This window comes from Pantherophis guttatus, chromosome 14 (assembly GCF_059756535.1).
Source record: "Pantherophis guttatus breed Tessera chromosome 14, ASM5975653v1, whole genome shotgun sequence".
Taxonomy (NCBI): Eukaryota; Metazoa; Chordata; class Lepidosauria; order Squamata; family Colubridae; genus Pantherophis; species Pantherophis guttatus.
In genome coordinates, this window is record NC_142076.1 from 1,827,406 (window position 1) to 1,855,384 (window position 27,979).

Genomic DNA, 27,979 nt, shown 5'->3' on the forward strand with positions numbered 1-27,979 from the left:
TAATTACATGTATTTATATGCCGCCATTCTCCCGAAGGACTCAGGGCGGCAAACACAAGTTAAGAAACAAGTACAATAAAATCATAATTTAATCCAAATAATTAAATAGTAGTAAATAATAAAGCCCGGAATCAGTCTCAGCCTATTTGTTTGAAAAGCCAAGTCTTCAGGTCCCGACGGAAGGAGCGGAGATCAGGAGCCATCCGGAGCACAGTAGGTAATTCATTCCAGAGGGTGGGAGCACCCACAGAGAACGCCCTACCCCTGGGCACAGCAAGGCGACATTGGCTCACCGTCGGAACCCTGAGGAGAGCGGCCCTATGTGAGCGAACAGGACGGTGAGAGGCAGGCAGGAGAAGGTCATGCAAATATCCCGGACCTAAGTCATGTAGGGCCTTATAGGTGAGAACCAGCACCTTGAAGTGGACCTGGAGAACCACTGGTAACCAGTGCAGCTCACGCAGGAGGGGTGTTATATGGGAGTAACGAGGGGCTCCCGTAACAACCCGTGCGGCTGCATTCTGGATCAGCTGGAGTCTCCGGGTGCATCTCAGGGGCAGGCCCATGTAGAACGAATTGCAGTAACCCAAGCGGGAAGTAACCAGGGCATGAGTGACTGTGCGAAGGTCATCTCGGTCCAGGAAAGGGCGCAACTGGGGCACCAGGCGAACCTGTGCGAAGGCCCCCCTGGTCACGGCCGTTAGATGGTCTTCTAGGGATAGCCGAGCATCCAGGAGGACACCCAAGTGGCGAGCGCTATCAACGGGTGCAAGTTTTTCCCCATCCATCAAAAGTGATGGAGCCTCTGAAACCCGAGATGCTGGCATCCACAGCCACTCAGTCTTAGAGGGATTGAGTTTGAGTCTGTTTCTGCCCATCCAGGCTCGTACCTCCTCCAGGCAACGGACATCACGGAAAGGGCATCTCTTGGGTGGTCTGGGGTGGAGATGTATAATTGGGTATCATCAGCATATTGATGATATCTCACCCCAAAGCCACGAATGATCTTCTGCCTCTTCTGGCCACGGAGGGCTCACGGGTGGCCTTTCCTTGGCCTGGGCTGGCCGCTGGCTTCACCTCCTTGCAGATGAGCACCAGAGGCAGACTTTCCAGCGTGTCCCAGTTTCAGCCAAGGCAGGAGTTAATTAGGGCTTTGGAGAACCCAGAGCTGCACGCCCAGCGAAGCTGGATTGCTCCGGAGGACAGAAGGAAGGAAGGAAGGCAACCACTTGGCTGTACAGAGTTCACTCAGCCTCAGCCTCCCGACCGGTTCCTCACATCACTTGGAGGCCACGCAGGCTCTCCGCCTTGAGCAAGGGGCCTTGACTGGGTGACCCCGTACTCTGAGGCCAGCCAGCCCCCAGGAGAAAAGGAGCAGCAGAGGAGCAACTGCCCACCCTTCCCCACAACCATTCTTAAGTCCAGCCATTCTTAGCCAGGCCGGTCAACTTCCGCGGGACCCTGGTTGAACCCCAATTCTGAGGCTGCCCCAGTCAGGACTCTCCCTCCAATCTTCCTGCCCTTAGACCCGATTCCACAAGGAGGCCAGGCTGGCTGCCAATGCCCTTTCTGACCAGCAATCAGGAAGAGACACCTTTTTAAAGAGATTTATTGAGTACTTACAAAACTTGTTTTGGCCTCTTTCCTCTCTCCCAGGGAAGAGAGAACTCTACCATGGGGGGGGGGGGAGGCAGAGAGACACCCCGGGGACCTTACAGTGTTTCTCTGGCCAGGTGCAGCCCCTCTTGGGCCAAATCAACAGCTCAATAATCCAGGGCCCTCATGGCGGCAATTTTGCTAGCCAGGCGGCGGGGAAAATTTCTGGCTGCCTGCCTGTAATCGTCAGGCTTGGTCTTCAGGAGGGTCCCCGTGTTCTGCAAGGTCTTAGAAGGCTGGAGGCCCAAAGCGTCCATTACGTTGATTAGGTAATCTGCAAGAGAAACCAGCAGCGTCTCGGCTCTCAAATCGCCAAGTGAGGGGGCGTTTCCAGGACAACGGCCAGAGCCCCACTGCGTCCAGCAGATGACTGAGGCTCTGGATGGGAAGCCCCAGGAAAAGAGGCTGGAAGTGCTGGCTGCCCTTTGAAAGGGCAAGGTGGCTTGCAATATGGCTCTTAAGTACTCGAAGGGAAGCTTCTCCCCCCCTCCTTTTTTTTTTTTAAATGCACCTTTTGGATTTGAGGTCCAGGGAGGCAGACTGACCAGTCAGCTGCCTCTCCACTGGAGATTCCCAACTGGAAGCCGGGTGGCCTAATGGCAAGGATGCTGGAATCTGGATTCTGGGCAGGGGAGGGGGCTGGGTGGCCCTCAGGACCCCGTCCACATGCAGGACCTAACCTGGGTATCTCCCCCACACCCCAAGCATCCTTCCTCCTCACCAATATCCGTGGCCAGCTGCTTGGTGGAGTGCAGGGTGAGCTCAGGGATCTGCAGGATGACCTCGCAATACGTCTGCATGGTGGCCCTGGCAAGAGAGCCCAGCCAATAGTCCGCCATGTTGTCCAGCTCGGGGACTTCATCGCCTGGGAGAAAGAGGACAAGTAATGATTCCCCGCAGCTGCGGTGGGCTTCTTCCTTCAGAGAGAGAAATTGGGGCGCTGCCCACGTGAGCCTTCCTGCAGCTGCCTCTCTGGGCGAAGGCCTCTTCCTGGGCCCGGTGCCCTTTCCCACCTGGCTCTGGAGGGAAGGGCAGCTTCCCAGCATGCAGGGCGAGTTCCAGCGCTGCGTCTTCCTGGGTCACGAAGGGCTCCAGGTGAAGAGGGAGGGACATGATGTATTGGCCGATCTAAGAGGGAGGGAGGAGAGCAGGTGGTCAGGCAGCCTCAGCCTTTCACTGCAGAAAATGGGGTCTCTGAAGCCCTGCTGATTTCCTCCATTTCTCCAAATGGGACCAGCGCATTCCTTGCCAGGGCACAATCTGAAGCCCAAGAGAGGGGCTCAGCCAAGTCCTGCTGCGGCCTCTGGGTCACCACAGGTCCCCGAGATTTCTCCTCTCCCCTCGGCCTTGGGGGATCCTTTCAGTAGCTCAAACCTCCCAGAATGACCCTCCAGACCATCGAGGCCAGCCCTCCGAGGCTTCTCCAAGGGAATCCGTCAGTCCTCACAAGGGACTTAGACCGGACCCCTGAGGGGCCAAAGAAGTCCCTACCCCTTCCAGGCTTCCCAGCTCTGCAGGTCGCCCTTTTCTCAGGCGAATCAGGCCGCTGTCAGGCGGAGAGCAGCCTCATCTGAGGACGGCTGGAGAACCACAGGAGGAAGCAGGAACCCCAGAGCCCCAGCAGCACCTGCCTTTCCTGGGGGAACCCTCCACCTACATTGCTGATGTACTCCAGAGGCGTGAGGCTGAAGTTGGGCAGGTCATCGGTGAGGATCTCGCCCGCACTACTTGCGCTCCAGCTCTAAGTCAAGGACGAGCAGAAAGGCAGAGCCTGACTTGTCACGCAGGGCGACCTTCCCTCTTTCTTCTCCCCAGTCCTCGTTCAAGGACTCTGTGGGGACCCCACATGCCCGCCTGGCTACTCACCTCCATCTTGGCCACCAAGAGGAGCTGCTGCTTGATGCGAAGGAAGACCGAGTCGAAGGCCAGCTGGTGGGCCAGCTGGTTGAGGCGGGTGAAGGCAGAACGCGACGCTGAGAGCAGATTGTGGCTTGTCCCCTTCTCCTGCAGTGGGGAAGGAGGGGGCAGTCAGGCCGGGCTCCTCTAGCTCCCCTCCAACACCCGACAAGGAGTCCTCTCCCTCCACAGCAGCTGCGAACCCCCCCCCAGCATCAGCATCAGCAGGAGAACAGGGGGCCTTCCCTCTTAATGGGTGGGTGGGGGGCTGAAACATCCCCAGCAACCAAAAGAACGAGAGACCAGGGCAATTGGTGGTCTCGGAGCTCAGTGAAGCCACAGGCGATGGCTCTGACCGCCATGCTTCTGGCTTGCCCATGGTCCTGGGCTGCTTCTCCCCTGAAGGGACCCCCAGGAGGAGCCAACTGGAGACCCAGCCTGAGGCCATCAAGTCTTTTCATTTCCACGGGAGGCAGCAGCCACTCAACCCAGAGCCTGGAGGAGGATCCTAAAGCTCGGGGGTTCTTCTGGGGGAAATCACAATTCTCCTGCAGGATCAGGCCTTCTCATCAGAGGCTCAGCTGAGGCTTTGGCTGAGAAGCTGCCTGCAAACTGCCTTGGGATACCACATTTCGGAGAAGGTGACCAGGCACATGGCTTTCCTGAGGCTCAGCCCGTGTGGTGGAGCCCACCAAGGGAAGAGAGGGCATCGTCAGCAGGAGTACCCAAAATTTGGCTCTGGCACTGCTCCCCAGAAGCCTGATGCCTGCATTTGGAATTTCTGAGCCCTCCATTACGCAAGCCTTTCAGGACGGGGCCCCACCCTCTGCTTCTATCGCACTTATGGTACCCAACCTGTTTTTAGAGAAGAGGCAGGGAGGGTCTGCCAGCATCCTTGCGAAAGGCAGCGCCCACTGTGGAAAAGAGGGAAGACCCTCCAGGGCAACAGGACCAAAACTTCCGTGCTTCCATCCTGCCGCTTCCAGCCCCACACCCATCTGAGGCACTGCCTTCTCACCCACATGCCAGCTGAGCAAGAGCAACTTGGATCGCTCTCCCTAGCAAATGCTCAGAGGGCCGAGAGCCCCTTGCCAACAGTAGCCAGAGGGGGAGGAAGAGGAGGGGTCTAACTCATCGTGCCCTGATGCAATTCTCCCCCCCTCCCCCCCCCGCTTTCTCTAAGGCTGCCTGAGAAACCGAACTGGCACAGGCTGAGGAGTCTGTCTGGGAACAGGAGCCCCCCCCCCCTCCCGCATGCTGGGAAAAGCAAGCAAGGTGACAGGAACACTGAAGGGCCCAGGAAAAGCAAACACTTGCAGGGAGGGACCGTCACCTCCGGTCCCTGCCAGGGGCACACTCAGAAAGCTGGAGGGGGGGGGGGGCTTGGAGGGGAGGGTTAAGCAAACGGCTCAGCCCAAGGCTGCTCCTCTGCCAACTCCTCCGTGCCCACCTTGAGCGTGTAGAGGGTCTCCAGCAGGGCAGCGTACTCCGCCGGGCTCTCCTGCTGCAGGTAGCAGTACTCCTGCCAGGGGTTCTTGAGGTGGCTCTGCTTCTCCGGGCTGCGTTCCTGGAAGCCGCTCAGGCTGCAGGGACGGTAGGACTCCGAGAGGAACTTCCCTGCCATGGAGAGGATCCTGCAACCGGCACCGGCGGCAGACGAAACGGCCTGAGCAGTGAGGGCGCCCCAGAGCCTCGACCGTCAAAGCTTCAGGGGGGAAGAAGAACGGAAAGGAGGGCCCAGCCGCCCCCACCGCCCCTGAAGAGCAGCCCAGCGAGCCCACCTGTTGGCCAGTTGCTGCTCAAGGTCTCCACACTGTCGCAGGAGCTCCCCACAGGTGGTGATTATTCTGCAGGGAAAGAGATGCTGGTGGAATCGCTGCCCCCAAAGCCCCCCCCCCTTCAGGACAGCACTGGGAGAGTGTAGGCAGCGGGTGTCTCTTCTCCTGCAGTGAGAAGCCACAGGCTGGGATGGAAAGGCCCAGGAGGGACCACGCCCGTGTCTCTCGAGGAAGAATCTCATGATTACTCCAATACAGGCAGTCCTCAACATACAACTGTTCATTTAATGACCGTTCAGAATTATGACACCCTTGGAAAGGGTGCTGTACAATCTTAAAACACTTCAGGCTGTTGCAAAACTCTGCGCTGCCGTCCCCCCACTCCAGTATAGGGTGCTGCACCCACCAAAGGAGCTCCCTCCCCTGCATGGAGGAGCAGAGCCCACCTCCTCCTGCAAGTAACACTTTCAACCAGCCCAGAGATGAGAGGAAGCCAAAATCCGAGCAGAGAGCAGCAGGAGGTGCACGGGGTGCCTTGGGTGGGGGGGTGGGTGGGGGGGCTGAGAGGTCTGGCACAGGCAACACGCAAATGCCTCTCTGCTCAGAGACTGAAAACCCTGAGCTACCTAAGGTGTACCTGAGGCCCTGAGACACTCCACACTCCTTACCTGGGTCTCCATCGGTTTAATGACCCACGAGATCACTAAATGATCATAACTGGGAGTGCCAGGACTGTGGTCATTGAGACAAGCAGCCATGTGGGTATCTCACTTAAGGACCACTTTGCTCAAAGACCAAAATTCAAATCCTAGTTGTGGTCATAATTCGAGAAAGCCTGGGCCTTCGTCTGCTTTTACAGCACCCGGCGTGGCTCACTTTCTTGAGGAGTCCATTATTGTTTGTGCAGAATGCTGAGCTCTCTCCAGAAACGCTTCCCCTGTCGCCCTGCTCGCCTTTTGCACGAGGTATTTTTCTCACCGAACTGCATTCTGGAAAGCAGTCCAGTCTTCCTGGAAGTGGGAATCTGAAGGGAGGTCATCCAGCTGGCATTTCTTCCTGATTGACTGCAGGGCATTACTGAAGTCCGAGCCGTATCTACGGAAGGGTCAGAGATAAGAGTCGGCCACCGGCTGGGGCCCGTGGCTGAATGCAGCCGTGCCAGCCCTGAGCTGCCCAGGTGGGAAGATCCAAGGGGACCAAGCCAATTCTTCCCCTGGCAGGCTCGCCTCTCTTCTGCATTGGTGAACCCCTGAGGACCTGGGAGGGTGGGGAAGGGGCAGCAGACGGTACTGGTCATTTCCTCCTGTGGCCATGGGGAGCAGAAGGAACTCCATGTCCCACTCATCTCTCAACCTGTTCTTCTAGGAGCAAATTCTCCACTTGCAACCCTCGCAGTGGTAGGGATGCTGAGAAAGCCCCCACCTCCTCTGGCCCAGAGGCTGGATGCAAAGAGTTTTCTTCATGGCCCAGGACTTACTTGCTGAAAAGGGCTTGCAAGGCCCCAAGGAGTCCACCCACGCCCAGCCCATCGGTCAGCGTGAGACAGTTGTCCACTGCCGCCAAGGCCAAGCCAAAGAGCTTGTTCACCGAATGGCTCAGCTCCTGGACACAGTCCATCACTTCCCCGTGTTCCTGCCAGGAAACAAGATCACAGCTCACGGTCACCACTCTGGAGCGGCAGCACAGCCAGTCCGAATGGGGCGGAATTGGAACAAGGCAGCCATTTCCACTGGGACCCTGCAGGGCCTTTAAAAGGGCCCTTCAGGAGAAAGTCCTCAGAAAGGCCCCCTCTAACCGTCTGCTGGGGCCCAAAGAACCTCCTGCCCAGCTGGAGCACTGAGGAAGCTTTCAAAGCCTGGGGCTGCTCTGAGGCTTTACAGAGGGGGTATTCTGCTAAACAGGCCCAATTTCTATGGGGAAATCTGGGGTTCCAAGACCCCCGAGACTGTTTTGCAGTTCCTGTTGCCTGAGAGCACCAGGTGTCAATGCTAGAAGTGACCTTTTGAGATGGAAAACCCTTCCTAACGCAAAAGTCTTTAACAGGGTTAAAAAGAGGCGGTAAACAACCCCAATTTGAGAGGACAAAATAAGAAATCCCGATGCCCCACACATGTGGAACTCAGTCCAGCCTGACAATCACCGTCCTCTTATAATAACAAGGGCAGCACCCAGCCAGCTGTCTGAAGCGGGGGGGGAGGGGGATGAGGAAGAGGAGGCAGATTTTCTTTGCACTCCCTAAACTTAAATTTTCTTTAGAAAGAGAAGCTAAGCTTCCCTCTGCATGCCCCCACACTTCTGAGCCGGTTCCTCCAGAAGAAGACAGGCCTCCCCTTCCCTCTCAAAGCATCCCAGGATGCCCCTGCTGAAGAAACCTCCCAGGCCGAGCTCAGATTGGGGGCTTTTGCCATGAACAAACCCCACCAGCCTGGGGGACAGTCCCGCCTTGGCCAGACTTTCTTTTCTTTGCTGTGTATTTTAGCTTACAAAGTGCTTCTTCTCTTTCAAGCCCACCACACAGAACCAACAATTAAGCCAATGAATGACAGTTTTCACAAGCCTGGAAAACCGCTAAAGGGAAGCCGAGCACAGCAGCCCCCTTTTCACCCACAGCAGGTCCCTGGGAAGAGGCTCCCCCATGCAGGAAGGCTGAGAGTGAGGCCACTCTGCTGCAGAATCTGCCCTTTCAGAGGGATTCGGACTTCTGAAGCTCCGTCCATCACTTCAGATGTCACAAAACCGGATTGTCGATCAACAACTGTGCATGACGACTGCAGGATTCCTTGGGGCAGCGGAGAAAAGCTCTTACCAGGGGGACAGCACTCATCTGGATGAGGAGATTCTCTTCCTCCAAGGCCCGGTACTGCAGCTGGAAGGGCTTGTAAGGGCTGAAGATGGCCTCCACCAGCTCCGCCACCTTCACCAGGTTGCACTCCCCTGAAAGCACAGGAGCGGCCTCACAGCAGGAGGGCCACAGGGGGGGAGGGGGCTCCCCACATGGCCCGCATCTCCCCCTGCTTTGCCCGTTAGTTTTATACTAAAATTAAATCTGGGGCAAGAAGTTAAAAGACCCATAAAATTCTCCACACTGAAACTCTCCTGCAAACCCAGAAGGTGCCTCTCTGTCCCCCAAAGTCTCCAAGGATCCTTCTCCAGACTCGCTCAGAAGCAAGGAAGGAAGGAAGGAAGGAAGGAAGGAAGGAAGGAAGGAAGGAAGGAAGGAAGGAAGGAAGGAGCCACAAAGCAGGGCAGGGCCTGCTAAGCTTTTTTCTAAAAAAAATGAAGGGCACTTACTGAAGAACACAAAGAAAGTGCTTAAATGCTGACTTTGGAAAAAGTATATTTTAGAATTAAATCCTTCCACCCCTCTATACATTTACTGCTGTGTTGCTTTTTATTTAATTAGTGGGAGGGGGAGAACTTGAGACCCCTATTCAGACTATACAGACTCCGTGTCCCCCAGGAAAGGCCTGCAGGCAGCCTGGGAGGGCTCACCTTTCTTTCTGATGGGGGGGGGAGCGTCATTCCACCTCATAGCCAAGAGGGCAGCTCTCAACCAAGTGGGGCATTTCCCACCTTCCCTCTGTGGCCGTGAGAAGAGAACGAACGTGAGAAGAGGGGCAGGGCAGGGGACTCGCCCGAGGCCTCCAGGGTGGCTGGGTGGGAAGGAGAGGCTGAGCACCGGCTCACCTTTACAGAAATCAAAAGTGCTGGGGAGTATTTACTCACAATAGAATGCAAATTGTTCTGCTTTGGCAAACACTTTAAACACTGTGTCAATACTGCTCACTCAAGTCAAACACAGTTTGGTACAAGTATTATGTAACAACAGTAATAAAGACCGTCAACGCAATACTAACCAATTGTGTTCCTATAAAACTCCCCTGTAGAAAAAGGACAAAAAAAGCAAAAGCATTTGGGCAGGGTGTCCAAGTGCCAAGGACTTACCCAGGCTGGGCAGCATCGCGGCCTCCAGCCCGTGTGCGAAGTAGACGGTGGTGCCATAGAGCCCCAGGAGCTGGCTCAGTTTGCTCTCGGGGCTGCAGCGGTCCATGGCAGCAGTGAGGCAGGCGGGCAGGGAGGGTGTCAGCGCACCCAGCACCTGGAGCAGCAGGACGGTCACCACCTGGTGGGGGTTCTGGAAAACCTGTGGGGGGAAGAGAGGGAGGTAGGAGCAGGCCAGGCAGCTTGGCTAGAGCCCCGGACGGGCTTGCTCTCTCGGCCCTCAGAGAGCCAGCAAACCCCAAGCCCGGCCATTAAGCCCACCGCCATGGTTTTCCTGCCCCTCTCCTTCATCTGCAGGAGTCAGCAAGGAGGGTCCTCCAGGCCACAGGCTCCATGCAGGGCCCAGGGATGGCTCATGAATCAGGAAGCCTTGCAAGGCAAGAGGGAAGAAGCGTCTCTCAAAGGAAACTGGGCAAATGCCACGCCTTAAAAATGGATTCGTCAGCAACACCCAATTATACCAAAAAGAGGTGCTGAGCCTCTAACATCCCCCGCATATTCTCCTGGTCAGTCAAGATTGGATCCTAAAGCAGCCTTCAATTAAAATCTACTCAGAAGACATGCCAGGTAGAGAAGACGGGGGGGGGCTGCACCCCTCTTTTCCTCTTGTGCAATGTAATTCCTTAATTACGGAAAACATCATCAAATCCTGAAAGACCTCTCGGAACTACGGGAAGCCTCCTGCCCACCTTCTTGCAACTCCCTTCCTACCAAAAGAGGGTCCCCTTAAAGCAGCCAGCCCTGGCCCAAATCTCTTCTGCTCCTTCTCCGAACGAGCCGGGCACTAGATGGCTACGCTGCAGCTAATAGGCCAGGCCCCAAGTCTCTAGTTCATGAAGACAGGGGTCAAGGATGGGGCTTGCAAGCAGCAGACCAAATTCCACAAGAGAGGGACGCAATGGGTGCAATCCTTGAATCCTCTCTGCTTGTTGACTTGTGTATTTCAGACAGTAATCTTCAAAACTATAAAGATGGACACCCAATAAGTGAGAGAACAGAAATTGCTTTAATGGAGCTTGGATTATTTGTTGCATTTTGCAGTGCTCTGATTCTAACGTTGCTATAATTAAGGTTAAAACCAAACCAAACCAAAGACACATGGGCTCCGTATGAAGAGAAAGCCAATTGCCCTAACTGCTTTGGTTGCAGGAAGAGAAAGACCTGGGCACATTTTAGGGAAGTTTTTACATCAGATCATTTCAAGGAGGGATCTAGTCAGGGAGGCTTAAAAGCCATTGCCTCTCGATCCTACCCGTGCAGCACTGAAAACAATAATGAAAAACGCTTCTGCAATTCTGTGACTTTTCCTGATTGACTGGAAAGGTGCATCTGAATCACAGAAATTTAAGGTGTTTATTGCAGACTTTGGACCTCGTAAAATTCCATGAACTAGGCAAGCCGATCTTACCATAAAAAGCTCATTAGGCCCATGCTTCAGGGTGACTTGTCAGCAAGAAAGATGATAAAAATTGATAAGACCACTGTACATTTCAGCACTGGTCCCAGAATACCCTTGTTCTGAAGCTACTAATTCCTTTTTTGAAATTAGCAAATTTTGAAATGAAGCTCCGATTTCCATACTGAGCTTCAGGGCAGAATAGAAAAGGAGGAGGTGGCAAAAGGAGAAAATGTGCTAGGTGTGTCAAGAAAGCAACAGACTACCCAAAGCCCTACCTAATTTCAAAAATTCCACTTTTAATGTCAATGTTTCTTTCATCATTAATCTTTAAAGTACGTAATGAACTTGTCAGCCCTACAGGATAGATGGACCAGGAAACTGACTCTACAGAACAAGCAGAGCTACCCTCTTTGGGGTAACAGAATCTTGCAAGCCTCCCATCGTTTCCCTCCCCTCCACCTTATGCCCCCATTGAGCTGGGAGGGGGAGGAGCCAGCCTGAGCCTCTTTCTCAGACCCTCCTGAGCTCAATGCAGCTTCTTCTGCACCTGCAACCTTTCAGATGTGTGGACTTCCATGGCTGGGGATTCTGGGAATGGAAGTCCACACATCTTCAAGTTGCTGAGGTTAAGAGGAACTCTGCCCTAATGGTTTCTGGGTGCCTTCTGCAAGGTGATTTCCAGGGCTCCCTACAGCACTACATCAAACTCCCCTGGCATTTATATTTAGCCATATTCCTGTGCAAATCCCCGATAAGAAATCTGAACAATCATTACGTCCTGTCTAGTGTTTTTACAGTGCTTCCGTCTTTCCCATGATTAATGAAGAATGCTGGTAGATGCAGAGCAGTTGCTGCAGCCAATTTCACCCTGTAGGGCTGGACTTGGTTAATGGTCTCTAAATACAGGTTTAGATTATATTAGGGGGGAAAAAACAGAATGAGTTGTCCCAAAGGTGCTTTTTCAGGAGGCAACTGAACTTTCTTGTTTTTCTTTGAAGATGTTTCACTTCTCATCCAAGAAGCTTCTTCCACTCTGACTGGATGGTGGGGAATGGAAGGATTTATACTTCTTGCAGACAGCTGGACATTTGCATCTTTTTAGAGGGTCGTTGAGGCCACTTGGAGGTTTGTCTGTGTCCTCAGGGTCACCTAGGTGGTGCAAAAGGGTGTGGAGCCTTCTTAGAACTGCTAAATGACTGTGTTGTAGACGGGAGACAGATGATGTCAGATCCCTCCCTCTCTGTTGAGAGAGAGCTGTTAAATTTTGAGACAGATGGCCTCTTTGACCCCTCTTTCTTTCTCCAGTCTACAACACAGTCATTTAGCAGTTCCAAGAAGGCTCCACACCCATTTGCTCTACTCAGGTGACCCCGAGGACACATAAACCTCCAAGTGGCCTTAACGACTCTCTAAAAGAATGCAAATGACCAGCTGTCTACAAGGAATATAAATCTTTCCATTCCCCACCATTCAGTCAGAGCTGAAGAAGCTTCTTGGATGAGAAGCAAAATGTCTTCAAAGAAAAACAAGAAAGTTCAGTTGCTTCTTTAAAAAAGCATCTCTGAGATAACCATGACCTGGTTGACTGAGAATCTCCACAGACAGAATGAGCTGTCAGTGTTAGAGAAGCAGATGTGGTGAGAGAGAGAAGTGGGTGATCACCGATGAGTCTCCCCCCCCCCACTTCCTGCAGAAGATCCAGATGAGCAGTCTGTCCCTCAGAAAACAATCCTCCTTTTGGGGATCCTTTTGAGGTGGGGTGGATGGGTACAGAGAGCAGCTCTGGCAGAAGGGAACAGCTTCAGAAACCAGCAGGGAGACCCTCCGGTCACTGTCCGAGCAGTACCAGGCTGAGGGATGAGCTTCATTTAAATCCTGCACTAAAGAATTTCTGTTTTCTTGTAAGGAGGAGCTACTCAGCGCCCTCGGGGCTTTATCCGCAGTTGAGGCTGCTTTGTTGGCCACAAGGAGACTGAGAAGGGTTCTTGGGAAAGGGCCCAGGGGCAGCTCAGTCTATCAAGGGAGCCAGATCAGCCCAAGATGGCAGGCAAGCTCCTTCCAGGCCTCCCCAGAGATAAGCATCAGTTCTCCCCTTCACGGGTGAAAGCCTCAGGACCTAATCGACCAAACTGGCCGCTGCTTCCCCAAACTCCAGCAAACCAGTTTGCCAGCAAGGAACCCAGTTCCTTTTTTGCTGCTGGGGGGTGAGGGAGGCAACAGATCCCCAGCTGTCGTCTGGGACAGGCCAGGGACACACAGCTCCTCAGCCACCAGGGTTATATTGGGTGTCTGCCCACCAGTTCTGGTCACACAACACACACACAAACACTGCAGAGAAGGCACCAGAGTTAAAGGGCAGAGACATAGGAAAGCTCCACTCCAACACAGAAATCAAACAAGGTTAAAGCAAGACAACGGGTCGTTTGCAGGGAGTTGCCAAAGATTCAGCTGAGCATTTCCAAGTCATTCAGGGATCCAGAGGGATTACCACCTGTGATCTTGGACAAGCAACCATGTCTGGGCCTGGCCAACTGCCCTCGTTCAATGCCCTGATGTGGCAGAGTCTTTGGCGGCTCAAAGAACAGCGGAGTTATTACAGCATAAGCTTCTATGGATCAAACACTGCCAATAATAATCAAGTATTAATTGAATGAGACTTCAGCTCTGGGCAGAAACCTGCCTATAACTACAGACCAGGAGATGGTTAAGTGATATCTAATTCTGTATCACACTCCAAGTTCATGCAGCCACAGATCGGTGGCATCTGTTTGGGGAACGGGGAGCATAAGGCAAGCGGTTTGCCAATAATTAGTTTACGTGCAAGCCCTTTTTATGTAAAGAGACGTAAACGGTTTAATCTTGCAAGGAAAGTTCCCGAGGCACTAAATCCAGTTGAGCTACAATGGTTGTTAAGGAAACCCTCGGGGTGATAGGGGCGAAACATCAGGTGAGGCCAGAATCTGGAGCTTTGCAGGTCCTGGTCAGGTTGACTGAGCAATCTGGCCACATTTCAAGGAGATGGAGGAAGAGATAGAGCTGCAGGGATGCCTGAGGAGGAAAAAGGTACCTGTTGGCCTCTGCTGCCTGGGCGGGGAAGAGGCTGGATTCCTCCTGAGCACCAGCATAGGAGGCTCCGGACCCCACAGACCCCTCCCGGCACAGACGTACCTGCGTGGCCCACTGAAGCTGCGAGTGCCATGTCCCCAGCAGCACTTCGTAGAGCTCTGCCAATTGCCGATCCAGGAAGAGGTCTGACTGGCACAGATCCTGCCATGCTGCCATTAGCTGCACCTGAGAGCAAGGAAGAGGGTCAGGATCATAGCCAGGGTAAAGTCATTTAGGGCGGCACCGGGAGGATGTTTGTTCTTGCCAATAAGCATAGAAAACGGGGGGGGGGGGGGAACTGGAGGAAACTGACCCCACTGTCAGAGAGGCTCCACACCTGTGTTCATTTAACTCCCCAGGGGCCATGTCACAGGGATGCCATGAGGACTGGAGGCCTAAAGTCTTTGAGGAGAAGTTGATAAACCACGTCTTGTTTTCCTTTTGAAAGAAGAGGAGAGCCCCTAGTTGGGCATTGCTTTTGGGTTCAGAGATAATTCATGGGTTGGTTCCTGTTCTGTGGTTTCTCCAGGGGACGAACCTAACCCAGTTGGCCACCTTGTGGGTCGGTGACCTAGAGTATGTGGCCACCATTCATCTTCTAGAGAAAGTCATCTCACAACAGCTCTTGGGCACCCATGGATTCCTGAAGCCAACAGCTGCGACTTCCCCTGCAGCCCCACATGGCCAATGAGGAAGAGTGAAGAGGGCCAGACTGGGTTGGGCCGCAGGGGACCAGCGTTCTGCCCGGAACACGTTTCTTGCCGGGCCAGGAATGTTGCTTAAGTTATAAAATGGGCAAAGGCCCAAAGTGCGTGGCAAGACTCAAGGTCTGAAAAGGAAGGAGGGGGAGAGGAGGAAGAAGAGAGGTTTCTCAATCTGCTTCTTTCCAAACTTACGCAGTTTTAGGGCTTAAAAGGAAGAGGTGCCAAATTCGCGCTCTTTCCATTTGCACCAGCCAGTGCCCACACAGGCCTGGAAGGACCCCTGGTGGCTCTCAGCGGAACTGAGCAGGAGAGCAACGGAGCTGGGCTTGAAGCCCCGTCTCAAGGGCTGAACTGCACTGAATGCTCCTCATTGGGAGGGGGGGAGGGGGGGAGGAGAGACAGAAAAACCTACACTCCACATTTGCTGGCATGAAACACCCCAGCAGCCCATTCTCCTGTGTGGGCCTGACATCTGGTGGGTTGTGGTGGGTTAGGACAACCCTTGCCCCTTGAAGGCATCACGATCGTTACCAGCCAGGGGCAGTTTCAGAAACGGTGCCCATATTTCTCTCCTACATCCCACGTGTGTGTGTGTGTGTGTGTGTGTGTGTGTGTGTGTGTGTGTGAGATTAAAACAGGCCACCTGCTTCAGCAGTGGCGAGGACCCCAATACCTTGTGGCACTTGTAGTAGTAAGCCAGCAGCTGGGGCATCCGGTCAATTTCCGTGAAGACTTTCACAAACAGCTGGGCCTGATCTAAAAGTATAGATTCCCTCCATTAGTCTGCCTTGGACGAAAGCAGGTTCAGCCTCTGTTTGACTCCATCCTGATCCTCCTCCACCCACCCAAATGCCTGAAAACCTGAACAGGGAGGCCCAGACCCCGCTCTACCCCAGCAGTCCCACACTGCAGCACCACCCCTCCTCCAGGATGGGGAATAAGCCCTGGAGGTTCACAGGGAGGGCATTTCATAGGGAGCATCTGAGCAGAGGAGAAAGCTAACTCTGCTCTACCTGCCACCTTTACGTCCTCCCTCCAACCTCATTTCTTCTGCCCAAAGCCCCTGAGAGTAAAAAGTCAGGCAGGAGATGCTCTTCCATTTGGTGGGGAGAATAATAAAGTAAAACAAGCAAACAAACAAACAAATGGCTCCCACAAATAGGGGTCCACGTTGGGACATGGTCCAAGCATATGACAAACGCTGCTGTGCGGCCTGTCGTTTGCAATCCTGGCAACCCCCTAATGGAGGGTGAGAAGAGAGAGCCACACTCCAGGAAAGGGCCAGCCACAACCAGTGCTTGGCACAAGGCTGCCCCCACCTGGTAGCTCAGTGGCACAACTCCAAGAGATCCCATGGTAATCACAGAAGGCAATCAAAGGACGGAGCTTCAAGCCTTGCCCCACAAGAAACCCAAGAAGGGACAAATTCACACCTCCAGCAGGCCTGGAAATACATATCACAAGAAAGAGACCTTCAAAAGAGACAGAACCCCTTTAAGATGTTTAAGTATGGAACTGCCCATCCCCAAAGAGGGCCTCTCTCCAGCCTCCAACGCTCCAACTCTGCTGGTGGTCCTCGGTCCGTTTCTCCTTCAGAGGCGCTAAAGACCAAGGCAAGAAGGCCCTCGCCAATATCCTGTGCCCCAAAAGGGCCACCACCCACCGCAGGCAGTGCCCGTGCGGGAGCTTCATTGTTCTCTCCAGTGACTGAGAGCTACGACCAAATCACCTCGTGTGACAGAAGAAAAGCAGAGGTCAGATTTGGGGGGTTCAAGCCTTGGTGGCCTATGGGCGTCTCTGGAGTGTTGAGGAAGTACTGAGGGATGCTAGAGAACAGACTGCGATGGAGTGTTTCCAGCTACCCCTTCACCCAAGAGGGCCAAATGAGGGGGCTCTTGCAAGGCATTCCTGAAGTTGGATGGCAGCACCTGAGCTGCATTGCCCAAAGGACAAGACGGGCTTGGACTGCAGGAAAGCAGCGGGAGCAAGGCAGCCGTGGGCTCCCTTTCCTGGGACACCCCAGGTGAATCAATGTCCTTGCCTGCTGAGCCCCAACCCCTGGTCCTACCTGCCACCCGGCATTTGGACTCAACTTACGACCATGATGGAGCTGGCCTATTACGCTCATAAGTCGTGATGTTCATAAAGTGGGTCGTCATGTACAAGATCGCAAACATGAGCTTGAAAGGAGGGCAGCTTTTGAGACTGTACCTAAGGTAAAATATCTAGGAGTTCAGGTTGCAGAATCAAACATGAAATTGTTTCAAAATAACTATGAGGTGTTGTGGCGAGAGGTGCAGAAAGATATGGAGACTTGGAAAAAACTGCAGCTGTCTCTACTTGGAAGAATAGCAGCAGTTAAGATGAATATTTTGCCAAGATTTCTTTTTTTGTTTCAAATGATTCCGGTGCTTAAAAGTAATAAACAATTGAAAGTTTGGCAATCTGGAGTGAATAAGTTTGTCTGGAACGAGAAGAAGCCGAGAGTGAAATTGAAAATTATGCAAGATGTTCCAGAAAGAGGAGGTCTTAAACTTCCAAACCTACAGCTATATTATGATGCAGCAGCTTTAACCTTAACAAGTGATTGGTTTGGAAGTAAAAAGGCTGGAATATTGAATGCAGAAAGTTTTGATCTTGAATTTGGATGGCACGCTTACTTATTTTATGATGACAAAGTTGATAAAGTATTTAAAAGTCATATACTTAGAGACTCTTTGATGAGAGTTTGGAAGAAGCACCGACTCAAATGGGATTATAAAATACCGCTATGGCTGGATCTTGGTCATACTTTGTGGAATACAAATATAATGTCACTCGGGGGGTTTTTATACAAAGAGGTTCTTTTTACAGATGCGGGCAGATGGCAGCTGAAGACTTTGCAGACACTGTTGGACGAAGGGATTAATTTAACTTGGTTACAATATAATCAATTACAATCGAGATGGAAAGAGGACCAAAAAACTGGTATTATGTTGCATGAGGAAGAATTGGTTAGACATATAAGAGAGAAAGGTCCAATGCATATCAAAAGGCTTTATAATGTTTTGCTAGAAAGGGACTCAGAATCTGAATTAGTTAAAGACTGTATGATTAAGTGGGCACAAAATTTTGAAGAACCAGTGATGTTGGAAACATGGGAAAAAATTTGGGTTCAGAATGTTAAATTTACACAGTCGCAGAATTTGAGGGAAAATTTTTACAAAATGTTTTATAGATGGCATCTAGACCCTAAGAAACTGTCGTGTATGTACCCTAATGTTCAGCCAAAATGTTGGAGATGTGATTGTACAGATGCTACATATTATCATATTTGGTGGACCTGTAAGAAAGTTAAGGCTTTTTGGATAAAAATTTGGTGGGTCATGCAGAATGTTTTGAAGAAAAAAATTCAATTTTCTCCACAATTGTTTCTATTGGGTATAGCTAAGGGTTTTACAGTGGATGAAACAAAGTTGATTTTGTATATGATTACAGCAGCGAGATTGTTGATAGGTAAATATTGGAAAAATGAAGCTTTGCCTACCGTTCAAGAATGGATTTTGAAGATGGCCAGTTTCACTGAGATGGCGAAGATTTCAGCATATTTAAAAGACCGCTCACAAGAGACTTATGAATGTGAATGGAAAAAATGGATAGATTATGTGCAGAACAAATATCAAACTAGGAAGTATCAAATAGCTTTTTATTGATAGTATTATATTATATTAAGATAGAAATATTTGAACTATGTGAAGATGAAAAATGATATGGGGGTTGGGGGGGTTTAAAGCTCAAGGTTTTTTTTATATAAAGGGGACAATGATGGGGTATACTCTATGGAAGTCCGGGGGGGAGGGGAGGGTTAGGGGGGGTTAGGGAGGGTGGGTTGGGGAGTTCGGGGTGGGTTAGGGGGGTGAAAATGGGGTGAAAATGTAATTGTAAAACTTTTACAATAAAAAAAATAAATAAATAAAGTGGGTCGTCATGTGACCAATCTCATTTGGTAACCTTTTTTTTTTTTGCACCGGTCATTAAATGAACATGGCAGACATAAAGTGAACACCGCCATCATTAAGAGAACCCATTGAGTATTCTGGGATGTTTTGCTGAAAACCAAAAGTAAAGTTACTTGCTGTAAGCCACTCAGGCATCTTGAAACAGGAGATGGGTGGCAAATAAATTTGATAAATACAAAATGAATGCCAGGTTTTGGCACAGAAGTTGTAAATCATGGCTACATGACCGCAGGATGCTGCAAACGGTCATAAATGGGAGTCTGTTACTGAGCACCCAAAAAGCAGTCATATGACCAAAGGGGAGCGGCCACTGGAACTTCAAAACCCGACCTTTTTTTTCTCCGGGGGGGGTTGGGGTTGAAACTTCAAATGGTTGCTAAGCAACCGGTCATACGTCAAGGCCCACCTGTTCTGCCCAATCCTCCAAGCACAACAAACTTCAGGTAAGATACCAAAACCTCCTCTCTTATGTTCTTGGTTTGGTGAGCGATATTGACTTGAGTCAATAGTCTGCAGCATGAGACCAAATTCCTAACCGTGTTATTAGAGGGGCACGTTGAACTGTTGCATCCGCTTCCACTTTATGTGGCCTCATTGAGAGCAAAAAGATCTCCTTGCCAGGACCCTTGACTGGCAACATTCAGATGTCCCTGTCAAGGCCTGGCTCAGGTGCAGCTTTCTCCAGAAACCTTACACACAGGAGCCCTGTTATTTTTTGCAAAGACTTGCTCCACGGGGCACCTAAGCCTTTGAGTCCCAGTGATTTTGGCTCAGCCCAGGGTCTGAGTTATTTTGTGATGACACATTCGAACCTAATCTGAACTTCCCTTTACACCTGAGCAACAATCCTGTTCCCCGGCAAGAGCCTTCTGTGCAGTTCTGGGCTGGATCTGCAGGGAAAGGGTTTTCTAGCCCCCTCCCTTGACCCACATCCAACACACACACACCCCGGCCCTCTTACCAATGGACTGAGTGCTGAAGGCAGAGACAATCTGGGGGCTAGCCAGGGCTTCCAGGCGGTTCTTCAGCGCCTCCAGGTGCACACACTTCTCTGAGTAGTCCGGCGTGTCCACCAACACCGCCAGGCTGTTCTGCATGCTGGTCAGCTTGTTAGAGATGAGAGACACGTCCTGGCCCAGGCAGGGGAGGGAGGCCGACGGGTTAGACTTTGGAGCTCCCGAGAGAGAGAGAGAGACCCTTCCCGCTCCCTTCCCCAACCATTCCCGGATATCCTTCCTCCAGAAGAGCCTTCTCTTTCTCCTTATTTTTTATGGGCCTTAAAGCCAGAGGGGCAACCAAAAAATAAATAAATAAATAAAATATATAATTATGAAAGAAAGTAACATTTTAGAAGTTAAACTAGAAATCCTGAGGACATAAATTGAAATAATGTGCCAACCATCTTGTAGTCACAATTCCCAGCCAAATGACCCTTCAAGACAGGTAGTCCTCGACGTATGACCACAATTCAGCCCAAAATTTCCATTGCTAAGTGAGACAGTTAAGTGCATTTTGCTCCATTCTATGACCTTTCTTGCCACAGTTGTTAAGTGAATCACTGCGGTTGTTAAGTTAGTAGCACGGTTGTTAAGTGAATCTGTCTTCCTCATTGACTTTGCTCATTAGGTCGCAAAGGGGATCACATGACCCTGGAACACTGCAATCGTCGTAAATATGAGTCAGTTGCCAAGCATCTGAATTCTGATCAGGTGATCATGGAGACGCTGCAACCGTTGTAAGAGTGAAAACGATCACTTTTTTCAAGGCCGTTGTAACTTTGCATGGTCACTAAATGAACTAAAGTCAAGGACTACCTGTTTTTTAATGGAATATATACAGCATCACAGTTTTATTTGAAGTTTATTTTGGATCAACCAAAATAAAACTCTAATGGTGACCTGGAACATTTGACAGAGGAGGAAAAACAACTTTCCTATTTCTGCTTCATGTTTTCTTAAAATGTTCAATAAAAACAATTTTAAAAAGTGAAGCAGAAAACTCCATGGTGAGAAGAAGACTTTAATTTAAAAATCAAAGAAAAAAAGTAATCAATACATATTCATGTTAAGAAAAAGGCCAAAACATAGAGAATCAATGCAGGTCCTAAACCTCTCCCTGTTTTTTGTTACATTTATTCTCTTTAGTGGTCTTGTTTTTTGGCTGTTTTGATTGATTGATTGGATTTATTGTTGTTGTTGTTCTTTTAACTGTTTGTGCCTCCCAGAGTCACATACCATGTATGAGATGGGCCTCATCTCAAGCAAGCCAGCACCTTCACAAGGGCCACCAATGAAGAATTCCAAAAGACCACAGATTGCGGAGGAAACCAAGAGGGAATTGCAATAGCCGATGATCGGAGCACAAGTCCGTCCCTTCCGGCTTCTTGTACATTTGGGGGGCACTTTCCAAAAGGCAGAAGCAGCAATTCCCCAGCTGCTTTTGGGGCACCGCCTTCCTGGCCGCTTTTCGGACAATACTGTAGGAACTCCCCTAACCCCCAGTCAGGCCTATCTGGCCAGGCAGAGGCCACCTGCTCATCAGAGAACAAGTCCCCAAAGAGGCCAACTGGCTCTGCTGGCAACAGCCCCCGACTGCAGCAGGGCAGGATGGGCAGGAGCTGAACCGGCCTCTGCTGCTCCTGGGGAGGCTGAAGAAAGGTCAGGATCTCTGACTCCTTTCATTTTCTTCTCTTTTGTGATTGTAATCCGCCAAGAGTAGCCCCAGGGCGAGATAAATAAATAGATAGAATGGCTGGTGCCCTGGGAGTACCGAGGGCTGGAGGAAGGTCGTGGGCGGGGGGAGACTTGCCCCACCAACCTGCAACCTTCCCTGCCAGCTTCCCCACTGACTTTCTGGGGAAGTCGGCAGGGAAAGTTGCAAATGGCAATTGTGCGACTGTGGATGCTGCAACTTGTTGACAAGCACAGAACTTGTGACCACCTGACCATAGAGGTGCTGGGATGGCTGGAACTCCAAGGACCAGTTTTAACCGCCATTCATTCAGCACTGTCATAACTTCGAATGACTGCTAAAAGAAGGGTCATAAGTCAAGGAGTACCTTATATTGCAGGGGTCCCCAACCCCCGGGTCGCAGCCCACTACCAGGCCATGGCCTATTCGGAACCAGGCCATGTGCTGGCCCACTGCTCACGCAGCCTGGTTCCTCTCTCTCCCACAGCCAGGTCATCAAGCCGCAAAGGTAGGGGACCACTGTTATATTGTATTTCTGATTTCTGAAACCCATTGTAATTAATAATACTTCCAGCTTCGTATGATGGAATAAATGCAGTTATTCTCCAAGGCAGAAATAAAACAACAGAGAAGAAGATTCCAGCTTGACCACAGGAGGAACTTTCTGACTTTATGAGCTGTCAGCCAGTGGAACAAGAACTAGTGCACTATCTTTTGTTGGAGGTTTTGAAACAGAAATGAGATGATCAGCTGTCAGAGATACGATGGTGGATGCCAGACTAAACAAATGGTTGAATTAGATCATCTCTAAGATCAAATGATCACAAATTAGCTAGTTTACCTGATCTCTGAGCAGCCTTTAACCATTCTAATCTGTTTACAGAATACTGTTTGTAAATTGTAAACATTGAAATACCTGTGTTTTAAACGTCTCTTCAATGTCTGCACTGAGAGTGCTCCACTTGTCTGCTTCCTGGAGTGAATCAACAGCCAGCTGCATTCGGGATTTCACATGATCGAGTTTGATTAAGACCTGAAACCAAGAGAAGAGAATCTCTGTAGCTCAGGATTGACCTGAGGAATCTTTGTTGCTCTCTGAGCTGGGTTGTTAACTGGCAGTTACCTAACAGCACCAGTGCCAGGAGTGTGGGTTTTGTTCTCCGTTTATAAGATCTGAAAACATAGAGTCCATATTACAGAAATTGATTTCCCAGGCTCCTCCGCTTTGGACAAGGTAAAAAAGCCCACTTGAAAGACTACAAATTTCTGGTCATCACAGCCTAAAATGGCATCAATGAACTAAAACTTAGAGAACGGCTACCCGGATGGTATAAGGCAGTGTTTCTCAACCTTGGCAACTTTAGGCTATAGTAGACCTCAACTTCTAGAATTCCCATAGCTGGCTGAAGAATCCTGAGAGTTGAAGTCCACACAGCTTAAAGTTGCCAAGGTTGAGAAACACTGGTGTAGGGACTAAAAACAAAATCCTCTGAGTGGGCTCAAGAGGAAGTGGGAGTATTTAGCCTGCAGGAGAGAATAACGGTCTTCAGGCAGTTAAAGGGTAATGGAATCTTCTCCAGACAGGAACAAAATCAATGGAAGCAGATTCAGCTTAGATATGAAATGGGCTGCCTCAGAAGTGCTGTGTTCTGCCCCACAGGAGGCTTTGGAGAAGCCAGAAAAGTCATTTGTCAGAAATGCTTTAGCAAGTCCTAACTCTGTTATTCTATATGTTCTATATACACTGAGCACAGTATTAGAAGATTTCCGAGGCCCCTTCCTGATGCAGGATTTTATGTAGTCTAAACCAAGCTATTTCCTTCGAATGAAAAATAGAAATAAATAACTAGGCTTAACTGCTAGGTAGCTTGTAGGTACCAATGTAAGAGTTAAATTCATTTCAATGACTATATCAGTATAATTGTAAAACATTCAGCATAATTGTAAAACATTTGTGCTGCTGCCTGAATAAAAGATCTATTTTTAAGGTTGTATCATTTTTCAGGGATGCTCATTTTTATCCATTCTGCCACAGGTGTCCAGGAAGACAACCCATCAGCCTGGAGAAGTACCTGCATGGACTGTGCGGTGTCTTCCTCCAGCTTCTTAATGTCTTCCCTCACTAGGACCATCTGCTCCTTCAGGAACGCCGCCTCCTGCTTCAAGGCTTCCACTTCCCGCAGAACTCTGGGCATGCTCTGGAGAGCCTGATGGCTCGTCTCTGTAGGAAAATGAGAAGCAGGAGGTCAGGCACGGCTGCAACTTCCCAGAACACAAGAGACAGAGGCTGCACCTCTGGGAAGGCTGGAACTGTGCCACGAGAGCAGAAGGGTCTCCATGAGGAAAAGGTGGGGTGGTTATGTTAGAAACAGTATCACCTGTTCAGCACAGAGACAAGAGGCTTACAAATATTTGATCGGTCAATTCAAAACCAATGAGTGAAATAGGCCACCAACAGTTATGCAGAGTTTCACTGAGTGTCCATTCCTGCTTATTCTCCTATATTAGGCGCAGCAGTGTGGCACAGTTGTTAGAATGCGGTATTGCAGGCTAATTCTGCCCATGGCCAGGAGTTTGATCCTGACCTGCTCAAGGTTGACTCAGCCTTCCATCCTTTTGAGGTTAGTAAAATGAGGACCCAAATTGTTGGGGTCAATATGCTGACTTTGTGAGCCATTTAGAGAGGGCTGTAAAACACTGTGAAGCAGTATATAAGTCTAAGTGCTATTGTTATTATTCCTATGTTACTCCTGTATTCTCCTCCTCTTCCTTCTCCATCATCATCAGGTTTTTAATTAATCGGACATTCAGTGAAACTCTATTACTTCACATTTACCCTGAGATAACCTCAGTGTGAAAATAAGCCACCAGTTTTCTAAACCCCCATGGCACATAAGAAATTTCTGGAAAGTTATGTCACCCAACTGGATGACAATTTCCCCTTCCCAAAAACTATTTTGCCAACCAAGAAGGTTAATAAATGGGGAGAGGAAAAATGGGTGTAAGTTAAGACAGCAGACTTTTCCTAGGACTACTCGCACAAAGAAGCAAAGGGATACATCCCTACTCAGGGGGAGGAGGATCCTGTCATTATTCATGAAATCTAGCAATAAAATTCATTATTACAGACTATAAAAATATTCATCTTATTACCACTGTAAAATTTCACTCTCTTCTCACTTTCACTATGTGTCCACATGACAATATAAATGTTGCTTTACATTTCAAATTTGTGTTCCTCATTTCAGATATCTCAAAAGTAAGTTTCTTATAAAAGAGCAGAGAAAACCATCTTCAAAACTTAGAAGTGAGAAAACCCTTGCCAAAAGAAGAAAAACAAGCTTAGACTAACCACTTTTTTAAAACGGCAGCCTCACAAATATTTATATTTTAATATAAAGTTTTAAATACATAATATCTATAATTTATATCTATATTATATTAACCACTGTACCACATAATATGTCTTGATTAAACTGTGTAATGTTGATATAGCAACATTAGCAAATGGCTTCATGTCAGATAGAAACATCTGCAGTGCAAAAATAATCTGAACTGTACACAGCTGCCCAAAGCAGCTGCTTCCCCCACACAGACCAGGAGTGGTCCTTGAAACTTCCAAAGCGAATTCCCCTCAATGACAGCAGCATCACCTTCCACAGCATTGTTGACCTCCTGGATAAAAAGCTGCAACTTCATCACCAGGGTAGCTGCGTGAGCATCTACTTTGCCAGGGGCCTCCTGCTGCACAGCCCGGAAGGCCCCGTTCACCCAGGCCTTGACCTCAAAGTCATCAGCCAGAAACTTGGAGAAATCCATGGTGGCTGCCACAGCTTCACCCTCGCCTGGACCTGGTCAGCAACTGCGGCACCTGATGATACAAAGGATACAAAGACTGGAGCAGAAGCCATAGTTCAGCATATCAGTAGTGGGTTTCAATTTAGTTTGTTACTGGTTCGCTTGTGAGCACTCGCACGCTGGCATGCATGCGCAATGCTTCTGCACATGCGCAGAAGCGCCCAGGCATGTGGGCGGAGCCTATTGTCACTGCCACCGGTTTGCTCGATCCAGGGCGAACTGGTAGCAACCCACCACTGCAGCAAATGCTTTGTCTGCAGAACGTCTTAAATTTTTAAAAAAGGAATATAGGGGGTTAGCATTACTGTGCATGCCATTTGTCGAAGGACCTCTGTCCTGGATAGAGGATTGAATTGTAAGACACACACAAAAATCAGAATCCTAGGATTCTATGAACTTGGCAAGCAACGATCATCTGTGAAGTCCTTGGTATTCTCTGAGCTTGGCTGTTCTCTTGCAGCAGTCTCATTACCCAACTAGGCAACATTATCAGTACTGCTGAATGTGACGTTTGCTCCCTGTTTATGTATTTATCCCTTTATTATTTTTATAAGTAACTCAAAGTGGCAAACTCTTATCCAACAGTTTCCTTCTCCTATTTTCCACAATCGGTTGAGCTGAGACAGAGTGAGTGGCCCCAAATCACCCAGCCGCTTTCATGCCTACGGCAGGACTAGAACCAAGGCCACCGAGATAAAAGGCAGGCAGCTTGTTGTCCCCAGATGAGGGTTGTTTCAAACTATATTCCATGGACTTCTATGAAAACTTAATGGGGTTATGAAACAAAAAAAAGAGCAAAAAAAAAAAGTTCACTCAAGGCACTACCAAGTTTTTTAGAGTTTAGCTTCTTGATTAGGGTTCTGGTTTTTTTTTAAAAAAATTAACAGGTTCCAGTGCCTGAAAAGGTTTGAAATCCTCTGCTGTAGTCCTGCCAGGAGAGTTGTCACCAGAAAGATCTGGAAAGATCAAGGTTACCTACCCGGTCTCTGAACTTATGAAAAAAAATTGCACTCTAAGGACAATTTTAAAGAAAATGCTGCATCTTTATTATTTGACATCTGTTAATTAAAAGAAATATAGAATCACAGGGCTGGAAGTTTTCTAGTCCAATCCCCTGCCCAAGGATATTTACCCTTGAATGTCATGACTGTCATTCTTTAGCTTTAATAGAGCGCTGTTAAATCTGCTCTGTTTCTCTAGATGTGATGCCTCAAAGGATTACTTAGAGGACAGATTTGAAACTGGAGTATTTGCTAAAGTGAAAACAGATACAACATTCTGGAATGTGTACAAATGAGGCAATCTAATATTTTTATTTTATTTTAATGAATAAATCTAAAGAAAGCCACTTTGTAGTAATGGTTAAAAGCAGCAACCCAGGCTAGAAATCAGGAGACCCTGAGTTCTAGTCCCATTTTAAGAGACGAAACCAGCTGGGTGGTCCTGGGCCAGTGACTCACAAGGAGGCAAAGACAAATCACTTCCAAGAAAGTATCACAAAGAAAACTGTAGGGACCAGTCCAGGCAGCCACCCACCCACCAGGACCAAGACTGATGCAACGGCGCCAACACAAAAACAGTTGAGAGATTATGGGGAGGATACAGATTACAATGGCAGCTTGGAAAGAACTTGGTTCAATGTGACACAAGGTTTATAGGGTGCAATGGTTTGGTGTCATGGTCAAAGCATCAGGCCAGAAACTGGGAGAGGGCATGCTTTATAGTCCTCCCTTAGGTATGAAACCGGCTGGGTGGCCTTGGCCCAGTCACTCCCTCTCTGCCCCAAGAAGTGGGCAATGGCAAATCACTCCCCAAAAACCTTGCCAAGAGAACTACAGGGACTGATCCAGCAGCAAATCAAAATGGACTTGAAGGCAACCATTTAGACCAGGGGTCTCTGGCTGAGGAATTCTGGGAGTTGAAGTCCACCAGTCTTAAAGTTGCCAAGGTTGGAGACCCCTGATTTAGACAACTGATTTTTGCAGCTCTGATACTACAGAAATCTGGGCGTGAGAAGGGAAGTTTCAAGTCCCTGGGGTCACTTCCGTTCGTGCATCTTCCCATCTCCTGTATGTTTGCACCAGCCATTCTCACACCTTTCCTGTTCCCTCTCTGACCCAGCTTATCTGCCTGTGGGCCTGGAACTTGGAACTTCCTACTGACTTCCCCACTGACTTTGGTTGTGGGAAGCAGGCAGAGCCTGGCGAGGTGGCTCAGTGGCTAAGACGCTGAGCTTGTCGATCGGAAAGGTCGGCGGTTCGAATCCCTAGTACAGGTCTCCTGCCTAAGCAGGGGGTTGGACTAGATGACCTCCAAGGTCCCTTCCAACTCTGTTCCTGTTACGTGCCTCCACGGGGCGAGTGGAAGATGGGCGGACTTCAATTCCCAGAATCCCCCCCCCTTCCAGCCGCCACGTTCAGAAAAGGAGCGAGAAAACTCAGCCCGCAGGGCCGCTGGCTGCGTCCGGGCAGAACTGGCTGCGGGGGAGACAAGCGAGGCCCCCGAAGCGGGAGGGGCGGCCGCCGCCATGAGGAGATTCGAGCAAGGAGACCCAGCCAAGCCCGGGGACGAGGCCCTGCGAAGCCCCGCGGAGAAGTTCGGGCTCTGCCCCATCGCGGGGCGGGGAGGTCCGAAGCAGTCGGGCTCGAGAGGGGGGCCGCGCCCCTCACCTGCTGGCCCCCTCGGCGGGATGCCCCCAACTCACCTCCGCGCCTGCGCACTGGACCTCCGCGCCCCCGCGGGTCCAAGGCGCTCGGCCACCATCTTGGTGTCGGGCCTGCGGCTTCACGCCTCTCCAGGGTTTCCGGGAAGTCCACTCCCTTCGCTGATTGGCTGGCGGCCGACAGTCGCGCCCCAGGATTGGACAGGCCCTCCGCCAACTCAGCACACCCG

General features: G+C 50.1%; 1 protein-coding gene across 2 annotated transcripts; it reads right to left on the bottom strand.

Annotated features, from left to right (window-relative positions):
• Positions 1-1,595: 1,595 nt before the first annotated feature.
• On the bottom strand, positions 1,596-27,932 carry COG7 (component of oligomeric golgi complex 7). 2 transcript variants are annotated; one of them, XM_034420625.2, is made up of 18 exons: positions 27,792-27,917; positions 24,883-25,100; positions 23,302-23,450; positions 22,146-22,262; positions 19,500-19,668; positions 15,214-15,296; positions 13,900-14,022; positions 9,276-9,474; positions 8,137-8,264; positions 6,808-6,962; positions 6,309-6,425; positions 5,334-5,399; positions 5,003-5,186; positions 3,523-3,660; positions 3,314-3,397; positions 2,670-2,784; positions 2,378-2,521; positions 1,596-1,930 (listed from the first exon to the last, which is right to left on the bottom strand). In XM_034420625.2, the coding sequence occupies exons 2-18, from the start codon at positions 25,046-25,048 to the stop codon at positions 1,764-1,766; spliced, it is 2,304 nt and encodes a 767-aa protein (XP_034276516.2). In that variant the 5' UTR covers positions 25,049-25,100; positions 27,792-27,917; the 3' UTR covers positions 1,596-1,763. The 2 variants fall into 2 exon arrangements, with proteins under 2 accessions (XP_034276516.2, XP_087734925.1); XM_087878799.1 differs by lacking the exon at positions 3,314-3,397 and having other exon boundaries at positions 27,792-27,932.
• Between the last annotated feature and the right edge of the window lie 47 nt (positions 27,933-27,979).